At 44.8% G+C, this 12,594-nt stretch overlaps 1 protein-coding gene across 3 annotated transcripts; it reads right to left on the bottom strand.

Moving 5' to 3' along the window:
• Positions 1 to 930: 930 nt before the first annotated feature.
• On the bottom strand, positions 931 to 12,284 carry LOC106827643 (saoe class I histocompatibility antigen, A alpha chain-like). Of its 3 annotated transcripts, XM_070515315.1 has the most exons (7): positions 12,128 to 12,284; positions 11,534 to 11,803; positions 3,587 to 3,862; positions 2,704 to 2,979; positions 2,476 to 2,579; positions 1,501 to 1,555; positions 1,199 to 1,335 (listed from the first exon to the last, which is right to left on the bottom strand). In XM_070515315.1, the coding sequence occupies exons 1-7, from the start codon at positions 12,198 to 12,200 to the stop codon at positions 1,331 to 1,333; spliced, it is 1,059 nt and encodes a 352-aa protein (XP_070371416.1). In that variant the 5' UTR covers positions 12,201 to 12,284; the 3' UTR covers positions 1,199 to 1,330. The 3 variants fall into 3 exon arrangements, with proteins under 3 accessions (XP_070371415.1, XP_070371417.1, XP_070371416.1); XM_070515314.1 differs by lacking the exon at positions 1,501 to 1,555 and having other exon boundaries at positions 931 to 1,335; XM_070515316.1 differs by lacking the exons at positions 1,501 to 1,555; positions 2,476 to 2,579 and having other exon boundaries at positions 931 to 1,335.
• Positions 12,285 to 12,594: the final 310 nt, after the last annotated feature.

The following is a 12,594-nucleotide window of genomic DNA, read 5'->3' as shown; positions in this document are numbered from 1 at the left end:
TGTCCACTCACACTGACATCAGTGCTGCCTGTACTTTTCTCACAAGTGCAGCTCTCTCCCTCCTCCCTCCATCTCTCCCTCCCACAACAACTCTCCTGCACACCACAGCACACAATTATATTTTTCTCGTCAGAAGACAATGATTCTTGACTTATGGGTTTTATTTTCCAAGCAAGTATATATCTAAAGTAGACTCTGCTTTATAAATTGTGAGTTTAGATTGGAGCCAGTACTAGGATGACTAGAGTTAAGGGCCAGGAGGCAGACTGCAGAGCAGAAGAACCCCAACAGGAACTTATTTAGGATGAGAAACTATGGGATCCCTCCTCTCTGCTAATTCCAGAATCTCTCTCCTTTGAGAACGTTTGGAAAAGGTGAAAATGACAATCAAGCCCTCAAAGGAGGACAGAGCTGGACGATTCTGAAAATTCATCTTTGGACACCACAGACATCTGTGTGCAGGGCTGCCTGGCCTTACGGGGACAATGACAGGCCAAACAACTCCTGCTGCTGAGACAGGGACACCAAGAAGAGAATGAGACCAGAACTCACACACAAGAACAAGAACAGGCCTAATCCTCTACAGAAACAAAGAAACAACAAGTAAACACCCAACAAAGGCACTGAGGGCTGGACCTAGGCCTGAGCCTAGGCTGACTCAGTCACATGAAGCCATTGCTGTCCATGGTCGTGGAGACGTGACAAGGCACAGGTGATGTCCAAATCCTTGTGATCACAGGTCCTGGTGGGACAAGTTTCTACTGAATGGACAAGGGCAAAGGAGCAGAGAGATGCCCCAGCTGAGGAGTGACCACATCACAGCCCACGATGCACTGAGCACTGAGTGGTCACAGGCCCTGTCGATGCTCAGCTCCTCAGAGGCTTCTCCTGTCCCCACCTGCAACAGACTCAGCACAATAAACATGCAGATTCTGGAAGGTTCTCAGTGCTTCCATTTATTTTCTCTCCCAAATTTTAGGAATCTTCTCCTTTAATTAACCCGTCAATCCCTCATGGCAAGAATTTGAAAAAACAAATTCATATCCACATTCTTATTTTCCATAAGGCACTAAGAAACTGCAGCTCAGTGGAGCATGAAGTAAAGACATGGGTGGAGACGACCCAGCCCCATCTCTGCTGGAACAGTCAATCAGGGAAGAGAACACAGGTCAGGGGATTGTGGGGGAGACCAGTCTCCCCACCTCATCACAGTATGCCAATATGAATGCAGACACATTCTGATTCCCTTTGAAGAAAGATGTTCTTGAAGTCACAATGGGGGTTGAGACGTGAACAAATCTTGTCACTCAGTCCCCCACAGGCTGCTGTCTCACACTATAGAAGAAAATAATCATGAACAAATTTAAGTCAGTGACTGTAATTGGTGACATTCTGAACAGCCCTCCACATGTTCAAAATATCCCAACGAAAGAATCTCCATAACCCAGTTCCATCCTCTCTGCCCCAACCCCTCCCCACTTCAGGCCCCCAGGGTTTTACATTTAGTATTCACAAGCACAGGACAGACACAAGAGAGCCTAGGGCAGTGTCGCTGCTGGAGGTAGAAAAAAAGCAGGATGCAGTCAGAGCCCAGAGCAGATGAGAGTAAAGAGAGAGCTATGGGGTGCATGAGCTCCCCCATAGGCTCCCATCTACACTGTCCCAAGAGACTCAAACATCACCCCCCATCCATACTTAATGGTAGCCTCAGCCTAACTCCCTCCTCTTCCACCTGTGGGAAGAAAACATCCTATGCGAAACCAGAGAGGAGGAGGCAGAGCCACGAGGTCCTAAAGGAACATCCTAGTCCCGGACCCAAGGGAAGTTTCCAGAACTGTGGTTACAGACTCAGGGCAGCATCAGGAAACATGAAGAAAGTACATGTGTGGGGACTGGACCAACCACCCTCCTGGAGGTCTGTCCTCAGCAGTGACCTTCCCCTCTGACTTGTGACTGTTGAGAATCAGGTCCCCCATCGCCAGGTTCGTCAAATGATAAATTTGTTCTTGACTATTACATGTGCATTAATAAAGAGTAAGTGTTAGCAAATAGGGCCTAAGACTAGGAAAGCACATGTGCCTGTGGATGGGACTTCCCATTAACGACACAGGGCAAGCTTTTTTTTTTCAAATCTTTTTCACTTGCCTTTTAGTTTTTTTTTATTTATGGAATTTTTAAGTTTACTTTTTAAAGATTTTATTTTTTTCCTTTTTCTCCCCAAAGCCCCCTGGTACATAGTTATGTATTTTTGGTTGTGGGTCCTTTTAGTTGTGGCATGTGGGATGCCGCCTCAGCATGGTCTGATGAGCGGTGCCATGTCTGCGCCCAGGACTCGAACCGTCGAAACCCTGGGCTGCCACAGCAGAGCTTGCAAACTTAACCACTCAGCCATGGGGCTGGCCCCCAGGGCAAGCTTTTACTTGGGCTTGAAATCCCCACAGTGGGACAAGAAAACTGACCACACCCCTTCCTTACCTGAGCACTTCTTCCTCCAACCACCAAAACTCCAATGACCACAACTACCAAGACAGCCAGGACAACGATGCCGACAGTGGAGATAGTGGACTCAAGAGGCACCTCTGGGAAGGGAAGGCAAGGTGAGGGCCCTGACCCCCAGGCCTCAGCCCTGACCCTGCTGGAGGTCTCCAGAAGGGCTCCTGATTTCCCTGAGAAAAGGCTCTGAGCCCATGGCTCCCTCCTTACCCCATCTCAGGATGACGGGCTCGGGCAGCCCCTCATGCTGCACACGGCACATGTATCTCTGCTTCTCTCCAGAAGGCACCATCACAGCTGCCCACTTCTGGAAGGTCCCATCCCCTGCAGGCCTGGTCTCCACAAGTTCCATGTCCTGGGTCAGGTCCTCCCCATCACGCTGCCAGGTCAGGGTGATCTCCGCAGGGTAGAAGCCCAGGGCCCAGCACCTCAGGGTGACCTCATGGTTAGAGATGGGGTGGCAGGTCACATGTGTTTTTGGGGGCTCTGAGGAGAAGAGTCATAAAATTCAGGAAGTTTGCATCTGTCTTAGACCACTGGAGTAGGGCTTATGTGACCATCTTGAAAATGGACAGGTCAATTAGGGAAGGGAGCACAAAACCCAGACACCAGTCTGGACACAGGCTTCTGGGATAATCTCTTATTGTTTGGAAAGTTTTAGAATCAGAGCAAGATGGCCCAGTGTAGGAGGCAGGTCTTTGAAGGGGGGAAAAGGGATTTGTGGTCCTGACCTGGATGGAGGCTGAGTGACTCAGAAAAGTTGGAGTCAGACCTCAAACACACTCGGTGTGGGGCCGAGAACAAGGCCTGAAAGATTCCCAGAGCTGCTGCCAGAGTCAAAGGGAACCACTTGTCACTTATGTCAGGGAGGGTTTCCCAGTCCATCCCTGGAGACTGGATCCCTTAATGTCCTTGAGAGGAAGGCGGGCCCTATGGAGGAGTCACCCTCTGGTACTGGAACTGAAAATCCAGTTGGACTTAGTCTCCTGACCCACAGGACAGGGGTGTTCTGGTGTCATCCTATTGTCTTCCAGTCCTTGTAGAAGGCCCTCAGCGCAAGGGGACATTAAGGAGGCCCCACGGCCCCTCGTACCTATGCGCTGCAGCATCTCCTTCCCGTTCTGCAGGTGTCTGAGGAGCCACTTCACACACTTGTCCTTCACGTAGGCCTTGTGGCGCTCCACAACACCACTTGCCTCCCACTTGTGCAGGGTGATCTGAGCTGCTATGTCTGCCACGGTCCAGGAGTGCAGGTCCTTGTTCAGGGTGAGGTAGTCATCACCGTCATAGGCGAACTGACTGTATCCACGGAGGAGGCGCCCGTCTGAGTCCATGTAGCAACCATGCATCCACTGGAAGGTGTGAGACCCTACCCCATTCCCATGGTCAGTCCCACCCATTTAGCCCACCCCAGTGGCCAGCCTTTCCCACTTAGCCCTGTTGCGCTGGCAGCCCCACCCCCACCCCAATTAAACCTAAACTGAAAAAGAAACCTAGGGAAAGTCCCTGCAGGCTCTTCCCTGGTGGAGAGGCCAGTGGGACCCGCAGTGTTGGGGTTGTGGAATTGAAAAAAGATGGAGTCTGTGATGTTAAGGCACTAAAATGGAGCGAGGCAGATATGAAGAGAGGAAGAAATTCCTCCTTCAGGATGAACTCTTGAACTCATTAGATAACTGAAATGCTTCTGCAAGTCTTCTCAAGGACAGTAAGATCTTGGAGATGGAGACCTCATTCCCAAGGATGATAAGGTTATCAGGACAGAGACCTCCTTCTTATCAGAGTCATCATCCACATTCCTAAATTTAATGCCCTGTTTCAGTGGACCTTCACTTCCATGATTACCTTGTGCCTGGAATTTGTTAAAGGATATTCCTTCCCTTTTTTTTCTTTGCCTTTGTTAGCTCCGACTACAAGGCCTTCCTTCGCCCTTTCAGAGGTGGAAAACACAATTCAAAGGCTACTTGAATTTGTGTTTTCCCCAGGCCACAGTCCTAACAGACCCTGAATAAACATCTTTTTGTTTAATTTACCTTAGAATTGGTCGACATTTCTTGGTGTAGATAGTAGGATCCAGAGCGACCATTCTGAATCGCCAGTGCAGCCAAGGATGTGTGGAAGATACCTCCAAAGAGACCACCAATTTAGATGTCCCCACCAGCAAGCCTGGAAATCTAGTGGTGAGTCCTCCTGGATCTGAAGCTCCCCATTTTTTTTTTTTGAGGAAGATTGGCCCTGAGCTAACTACTGCCAATCCTCCTCATTTTTCTGAGGAAGATTGGCCCTGAGCTAACATCCATGCCCATCTTCCTTACTTTATACGTGGGATGCCTACCACAGCATGGCTTGTTCCAAGCGGTGCCATGTCCGCACCTGGGATGTGAACTGGCGAACCCTGGGCCGCAGAGAAGTGGAACGTGCGCACTTAACCGCTGTGCCACTGGGCCGGCCCCAGAATCTCCCGATTTTTAAGGTTGATATTTAGGTCAAACTGATCTTTACTTGGGTATTTCTGGTTATAGTCGACTCTTCCATTTCCAAAGGAAGATTCTGTATCTGCTTAAGGCAGGAGGTTCGGATTCAAGGATTTCTTTTTTGTCCTCATGCCTTTGGAGAGGATTCTGTCCTCATCTTAACTAGGCAGAGGATTCGTGTTTAAGGATTTTGCTGTGTGAGTAGTATTGTAGCTTTAGTAGTTTTTTTGTTTTATTAAAGTGGCCACATCCTCTTACAATTCAAAGTTTGGCCGTTCTTGATCATCAGTGCAGACCCCTTAACTTCTCCTATCATCCAAATGAGGGTCCTTTGAGTCTGAAGATAAGAGACATTGCTCCTTATGACCCCTTCTGGGGTGTTTCTAGGCGACTAGAAACCTAGCAGAAGTGTGAGAACTCTGTCTGTGACATGCAGTGGTTTCACAGGGCCTCCCAATCTAAGAATTTACCTGTTCCTGGGTCACAAGAAACTTCATAAGCTCATCTGGGAGCTACAAATAAGGGACTGGTCATCCTAGTACCTTGAACAACCTGACACTGCCTGGTGTCCAGGATATTCTGAGATGTAAGAGAGAGACCAATGGCCCATGGGGACATTTTGGGAAGTGATCCTGGCAAGCAGCCCATAGCCAACCTAAAACACATACCTTCCTGCCTTGGTCAACCAAGAACAACCCTCTCTAAATTATAGGGAGCAACTGTTCCAGAACAACCATCAATAATCACCCTCTCTTGGGAACTCCAGCTGGTTTTATTTTTAAGAACTATGGTCTGTCCTCTTGTAAATTTTTGTCCCAGTGGACTGATAATTCTAAAGATGATTTAAAATTACAGTAGCTGCTTTGGGGGACCTTTGAGCTTCCAAAACTTGTCTTTTTCTGCACTAGATTTGAGAACTGTGGAACAGACAGATTAAATGCAATCTTTAATCTCTATTAAGAATCAAGTGTGCCACCTTCTGGCATACCTGCTTAAAAACCATGGTCTTGAAAGCTATAAATATTTACTAAGAACAGCAAAATCTTACTAAGCTTCCTTCGTGTCCTGAGAGCTGGGATGGTAAGCATCAGATTGGGGTCCCCAAAATATGGCTGGAAAGAAATGCAGGTTGTATCTTATTTGTGGTCAGACACGACTGGACAGAAATGTGAGTTGAACTCCATTTGCAGCTAGGGTCCTGCCAACATGCCACCAGCCTTAGGGTAATTACATTGGCTATTAGAAGGAATGATCCAATTACATAAGATCATTTAAGAAGTATACTTAAAAGCAAAGGTTTCAAAATTCCAAAATAGCTTTATTGAAAGTTTTGTTACAAAAAGCTAATGAAAAATTAAATTATAAGAGGTCCCTAAAAGAAAACACTATATAAAAGTCTACTAAGTTATGGCTTTACAAATACCCCCATAATCTACCTTCAAGACAGGGCCCAGTATGAGCCTCTCCCAGAGTTAATGAGATTGAGAGATCTTCTGGGAAACTGCAACGTTATTCTATTAAACAGTCAAGGGGAGACAAAATTAAAAATAAATGGAGTTGTTTAACACTGCCAGAAATATTTACTGTTTGCCTTGGCTGAAACTTGACAAAATATTTGAAAAGATTTAGTAATTTATGATCAGAAATTTGGCCAAATTAGGAGGTGATATTCAGAACCTGACAAACATTTTTTTAACATAAACCTTCCTCTCTAAGTTAAAATAAGAGGGAAAGAAGCAAATTAAGGATGACGTAGTTGGAGAGGTAGATCAACCTACGACGTTGTTTAAGTTACAACTCAATTTCTGAGGAATTGAGAGCACCTGCACACTTACCTTGCAAACCTTTGCAAAACTGGAAATTCAGCTCTGGAGGCAGTCCAAATTCCACCCATTCCCTTTTGCCAATCCCAAAAACCTCCCCTATTTATCTCAAAAAGCTTGTAACCTTTCCAGGCACTGTTGTCTAGATCACCACCAATTCCTTAGCAGATAACATTAGTTTATTCCATCTGCCAGAAACACAGTTTGGTTCTAACTATTCTTTCATAAATCACTGAGTTTTGCATTGTATCTGATTCATTGCAAAAAGTCTCTACATGCTTCTGTCTATATATCTATGTATTTCTATATATATGCATTATATGTAGGTGATATTTTTCTACCTTGTAATAGTATAACTTCTAAAAGAGCTCTATTTAATTGGCTTAAAGTAAGTGTTTATATAAATTATTTCTAAACGTAATAGGAACTAACCCAAATGTTGTTCAAGTTAACATGATATAAAATAATCTTTGGTAAGTGAAAGCTTATTTAAGTTTGATTGAAATAGGCATGTTTTCAGAGTTATCAGCATTGGATATGATGCAGGCATTCAGCCTTCATTCTATCTCGGTTAATAATCAAATAAGCTCATGTTATCTCTGTTACAAAATGTGCCAGCAAAAATAACTTAGACTGATAGATGATTTTGTCTAATGTCTCGTGAAGTTTTTGTAGGCAAATAAACATAATTATTGAAACAAGTAAACTAAATAGATATAAATGAGATAGGAGTTTATAGATAAACTTTTAGCAATGATTATATTTTATGGCATATGTATTTAAAATAGCTTCCAAAATCTCTTTGGTAACTTGAAAGTTTGAAGTTGTGCTGGTTAAATTAAATGACAGAAAACTCATTCACTAGATTATTTTCAAATAGGATAAAATACTGAAACATTGCTTGCTAAACAAGTCTGTGTTTACCCACTTTTGTCTTCTTATTACTGAGAAACTAAAAGATGTTTGGCTCTATTAGTAAACATGTCTTGTGCTTTATTAAAAGATTGTATTATGAAGTAGTATGTTCGTAGAAATTATGAAAAGTATTTATAAATTTGCCAAGCCACGGAATGCTAATGTGAAAGACAGTTCATAATTGCTTACTTCTTAGTTTGCACTAAAAATTAAGTTTTTTTAAGGGTTAAATTTCTAATTAATATATGTGATTAGAGCCAGTAAAATTAATAAGGGAACACCTCTGTATACAAGGAAAGTAAGATATATGTTTTCAGTAAAGAAGGTATAAGTAGTAGAGATATTTTTGTTTGTTTTGTTAAGAAAATAAATTGTCCTAAAGTACTAGGAAGGAGGGAAGGCATGGGACAAATTCTGAATGTAAAAGAGAAAGTTATAGCAGATTTGTGAAAGAAGAACCCTGAGAAAAGAGTTCTGTGCATGGTCATGGTGGCTAAGATCGAAACGAATTTAATTAAGTAAATGAGTTTTAATATGAAAACTAAGCTGGTGCAAAATTAGAATTTAGTTCTCTCTCTCTCTGAAAAGGATAGTTTCCTTAGACTTTTAGTTTGCTCTCGATAGATTCTGAAAGGTTTTTCTTCACCTCTGATTAAGTCGACCTAAAAGGCAAGGATTCTATGGTTTGTCAAAATAATTTCCTATGTTCAAAAAGCTGAGGTCTCTATTAAGACAGCTAAGGTTTTTGTTGTTGTTGTTGTTTTTAACTGTTTAACTCTCTAGGAGTGCCTTTAACATCTTCTGTTGTCACTTGGGTTAAATGGATAACTAAGCATTGTTGCACAGTGACCCATGATCCTATTTGACCAAGTGTTTTAAAACCTTTTGATATTATTGACAAACTTCCCCAAAATTAAAATCCTAAATAAAGTCTTTCTTCTGATCCGAAAGAAACTGAGAATTTCCAGCAGGTCCCTGGGACTTCTAGAATTTGTTCTCTCTTCCTATAAAGAGGGAGATACTAAGCTAATTAGGTTTATTTGGTATGATAAATTGCATGGGGAGCATTGTCAAATAAACAATGATAAACATTTTAGGTTATATTGTGTGGGTGAATGATATTAATCTAAGTGTCTTAAAAATTATATAAAATTCTGAAAAATCTGATATGTCCTGGTATAATTCTAGTCATTATCTTAAAATGTGTGTTATAGAAATAACTAGATTTCCTTGTCAACTGCATTATAATCATATCTTTAACCATGTCTTTTGTCACTTACAGACAGTTATTGTTTTACTCTGATGCTTTTTTTCCCTGCTTTTTCTCCCCAAAGCCCCCCCAGACATACTTGTATATTTTAGTTGTGGGTCCTTCTAGTTATGGCATGTGGGGCGCTGCCTCAGCATGGCCTAATGAGCGGTGCCATGTCTGTGCCCAGGATCTGAACTGGCAAAACCCTGGGCTGCCGAAGTGGAGCACGTGAACTTAACCACTCAGCCATGGGGCCAGCCCCATACTCTGATGCTTTTGCAAATATGTTTCATCTTCAGAGAGATTCATGGAAAGGACTCTGATACTTAACTCCAGAATATAGGTTTCTGATGAACTTTTGGATCATAAAACTGAACTGGATTTAAAGAAATCTTTTCTCTTAAGCTATCAACAATTTGGTAAGATACACCTTTGTAAACAAAGATGAAACATTTACTATTTTTCCTTCCTGATCCCTCTAGAATTCAGAATCTCTCTGTTAATATTCTTATTTTCACTTACATAAATAATCAGGCCAAGTTTTTAATGTAAATAAATCAGTTTTACTGTGATTATCTTTGGTAAAAAATGAGTGTAACTGTGGATGGAAAAATCATGTTGCACCTTTGCAGATGCTGGATTCTAGTCCTGCTAATTGTCTTTGAGGTTTTGTTATACACCTACAGAGTGGATCCTCTGACCTAAGGTATTGCCTTTGGTCTCGCCCACTGCTTGCAGTGTTCTCTTTGGAAAACATGAACTAATCCCACATGGGATGGTCACCAGCAGATCAGTGTCTATTGGTCCACAACCTTCTGCTGATCCCTTGTTGTATTATGGTAGTATGACTACCTACTCTAAGTCTCTAATGTTTTATATTCAAGCCTATCATCAACAGAATAAAGCAGCTTTCCTGGATTTTAATTTAAAGGATCCTGTTGGTCACAGTCTAGAGCCTGGTAACCGGGTATTCTGGAAGCAACATCAGAAGAAGACAACCCTTGAGCCTCATTGGAAAAGACTTTACCAAGTGCTCCTAACCACTGATACTGCTGCAGATCTGGAAGGCATTTAAGCTTGGAGATACATCTCACAGCTAAAAAAATTTCCACCTGACATCTGGTCCTGTAGAAACCCTGGAGACCTCCAAATGAAACTGTCTAGGAAGAGAAGCTGCTGACATCTGAGGCAGACAGCTGTCCCAAGACCCAGGGTCAGGCCTGTATATGTACTTCTACAACTATTTTAATATGAGCATTGTCATACTGTTCAACTGTCATTTAAGATTTTTCTGATTCTATGTTTGTTTTTCCAAAACCATGTCTGAATGGCAGCCTGAGAGCAACATCTTTTTACAGTGGGCTCATTCCTTCACTTTACACAAAAATCAGCCTAACTGCTGGACGTATGGGACAAACCTTCGGCCCTGGCTTCCACCTGGGTGGTTAGGTCGTTGCACTCTAGGTTTTCCCTTGGATGCAAGAAAGGATTTGCCCTAAATAAGCAAATGCCACTAATCTCCCTTTTCCTCAAAGCCAGATGGACTTGTACAGTTTTTATTTAGTTGGCTTGCTACACGCATCAGCACATTTCCGTGGTCCAGATTACAACTCCTAATTCTATTACTACTTGAAATCTTTGTATTGATCATGATATTTAAACTAACCACTGTTTTCTTCACTCAGTGTTGTACAGCTAGCATTCAGGCCAACGTGATGGTCTTATGAAGACCAGAGCCAATATGTGCACTTGATTTCCCAAGTATATACACATCCTCATGAATTTGGCCTTCCCTCATCTTGTCTGCCTTGTTGCTCAAATGTGGCTCTGCTTAACAATAAATAAGAGAGTATTTATAACCTCATTCCTATTTCCCCTCACTGAGGGACTAAAGGGATCCAGGTTAGGTGCCATCCACCCTGATCACAAAGAACTAATAAAGATTATCAGTGCTACCATTCTGGTTGATTCTGATGAAAAGGGGGAGCCATGGAATGGAAAAAAGATGGAGTCTCTCATGTTAAGGTACTAACATGGAGTGGGGCAGGCACAGAAAGGAGTAGAACAAATTCCTCTTTCAGAAGAGCTCTTGAACTCATTAAGTACCTGAAACGTGTCTGCAAGTCTTCTCAAGGACACTAAGATGATCTCGATGGAGACCTCATTCTCAAGGACGATAAGATTATCAGGACAGAGATCTCATTCCTATCAGTCATCTCCCATATTCCTAAGTTTAATGGCTTGTTTAAAGGGACCTGCACCCTCATGATTATCTAGTGCCTGCAACTTGTTAAAGGACATTCCTTCCCTTTTCTCTTCTTTGCCCTTATTAGCCACGACTATAAAGCCTTCCCTTCTCCCTTTCAATGGTGCAAAGCACAGTTCAAGGGCTACTTGAATTGGTGTTTTCCCCGTGCTGCAGTTCTAACAAACCTCAAATAAACGTCTTTTTAAGTCTATCAGAGTCTACCTCATAATCGGTGGATAGGGTGAATCTCAGACGAGACCAAAAACTCACATGAAACCGGGCTTTCCGTGGGGATGGGGAATCGTGACCTGGATTTGGCCCAGTCACTCACCGGCCTTGCTAAGGTTGTAGTAGTCAGGCAAAACGTTAAGTTCCACTCGGAAATTGTGTGCAATGTCCTTGTAGGTCCGCGTCTCTTCTTCCCAATACTCCGGCCCCTCCTGCTCCATCCAGGGCGCCCGCGGCTCCGCCCTCGGACTCGCGGCGTCGCTGTCGAACCGCTGGAACTGCGTGTCGTCCACGTGGCCGACGGAGATGAAGCGGGGCTCCCCGCGGCCGGGCCGGGACATGGCAGTGTAGAAATACCTCAGGGAGTGGGAGCCTGGGGGCGGGGAGGGGCTGAGACCCGGCCGACCCTCCTCCCGGCGCGGGTCCCCGGGTCCGCAGGTGATGGGGCCGGGACGCGGGAGGGGACTAGGGGGTAGTGAGATGGGAAAGGGGCGGCGGACGGAGAAGGGCAGGGACTTACAGGCGGGAAGAGGAAGGGGTGGGTAAAGGGAGAGGTCAGGACGGGGCAGGGCCGAGATGGGGGGCTCTGGGCAGGTGTCAGCGAAGACGCGCCTTCCCTGGGGGTCCTGCGCCCCCGCCACGAGGTCCCCTGGCTCCGCCCCCCGCAGAGGCCGCCTCCTCCCGACCCCGCACTCACCCGCCCAGGTCTTGGTCAGGGTCAGGGTCCCCGAGAGCAGCAGAAGAAGGGTTCGGGGCCCCCTGACCCTCATTCTCAGGGTCGTTCTGAATGGTGGTGGAGACTTTGCAACTGGGAGCCCTGGCGACGCTGATTGGCTTCTCTAGAAACCGGACACGCAATGGGAGTGGGAACTGAGGCCGCGTCATGAGTCTCTAGGCAGGAGGAGCTGACACAGGTTGTGTGAGAGAGAAATGAAACTCAGGGAGAAGGGGCCTCCCCAACACTGAGCTTTCCTGCCCCAGACACTGCCCTCGTGCTGAGACCCTGAGAGCCACGTCGGGGGACCTGGGACTTGCCCTGACCCCTCTCCTCCTGCACCGAGAGCTCTTTGTCACACCGTCTCCCTGAGTCCTGGCCCAGGGGCTGTCTGAGGAAACCAGGGAGAGACCCCCAGGCTGGGCTCAGCCCCTTCTTCTCCTCTTACT

This window comes from Equus asinus, chromosome 8, assembly GCF_041296235.1.
Source record: "Equus asinus isolate D_3611 breed Donkey chromosome 8, EquAss-T2T_v2, whole genome shotgun sequence".
Classification (NCBI taxonomy): Eukaryota; Metazoa; Chordata; class Mammalia; order Perissodactyla; family Equidae; genus Equus; species Equus asinus.
This window is presented reverse-complemented; position numbering and strand designations above follow the sequence as displayed.

Excerpts from the sequence above, each read along its gene's own strand:
- LOC106827643 (XM_070515314.1), bottom strand. The coding sequence starts at position 12,200 with ATGAGGGTCAGGGGGCCCCGAACCCTTCTTCTGCTGCTCTCGGGGACC. Across the intron at positions 11,804-12,127 it reads CCTGACCAAGACCTGGGCGG|GCTCCCACTCCCTGAGGTAT; the intron begins GTGAGTGCGGGG and ends CCCCGCCCCCAG. Across the intron at positions 3,863-11,533 it reads CTACAACCTTAGCAAGGCCG|GGTCTCACACCTTCCAGTGG; the intron begins GTGAGTGACTGG and ends GGAATGGGGTAG.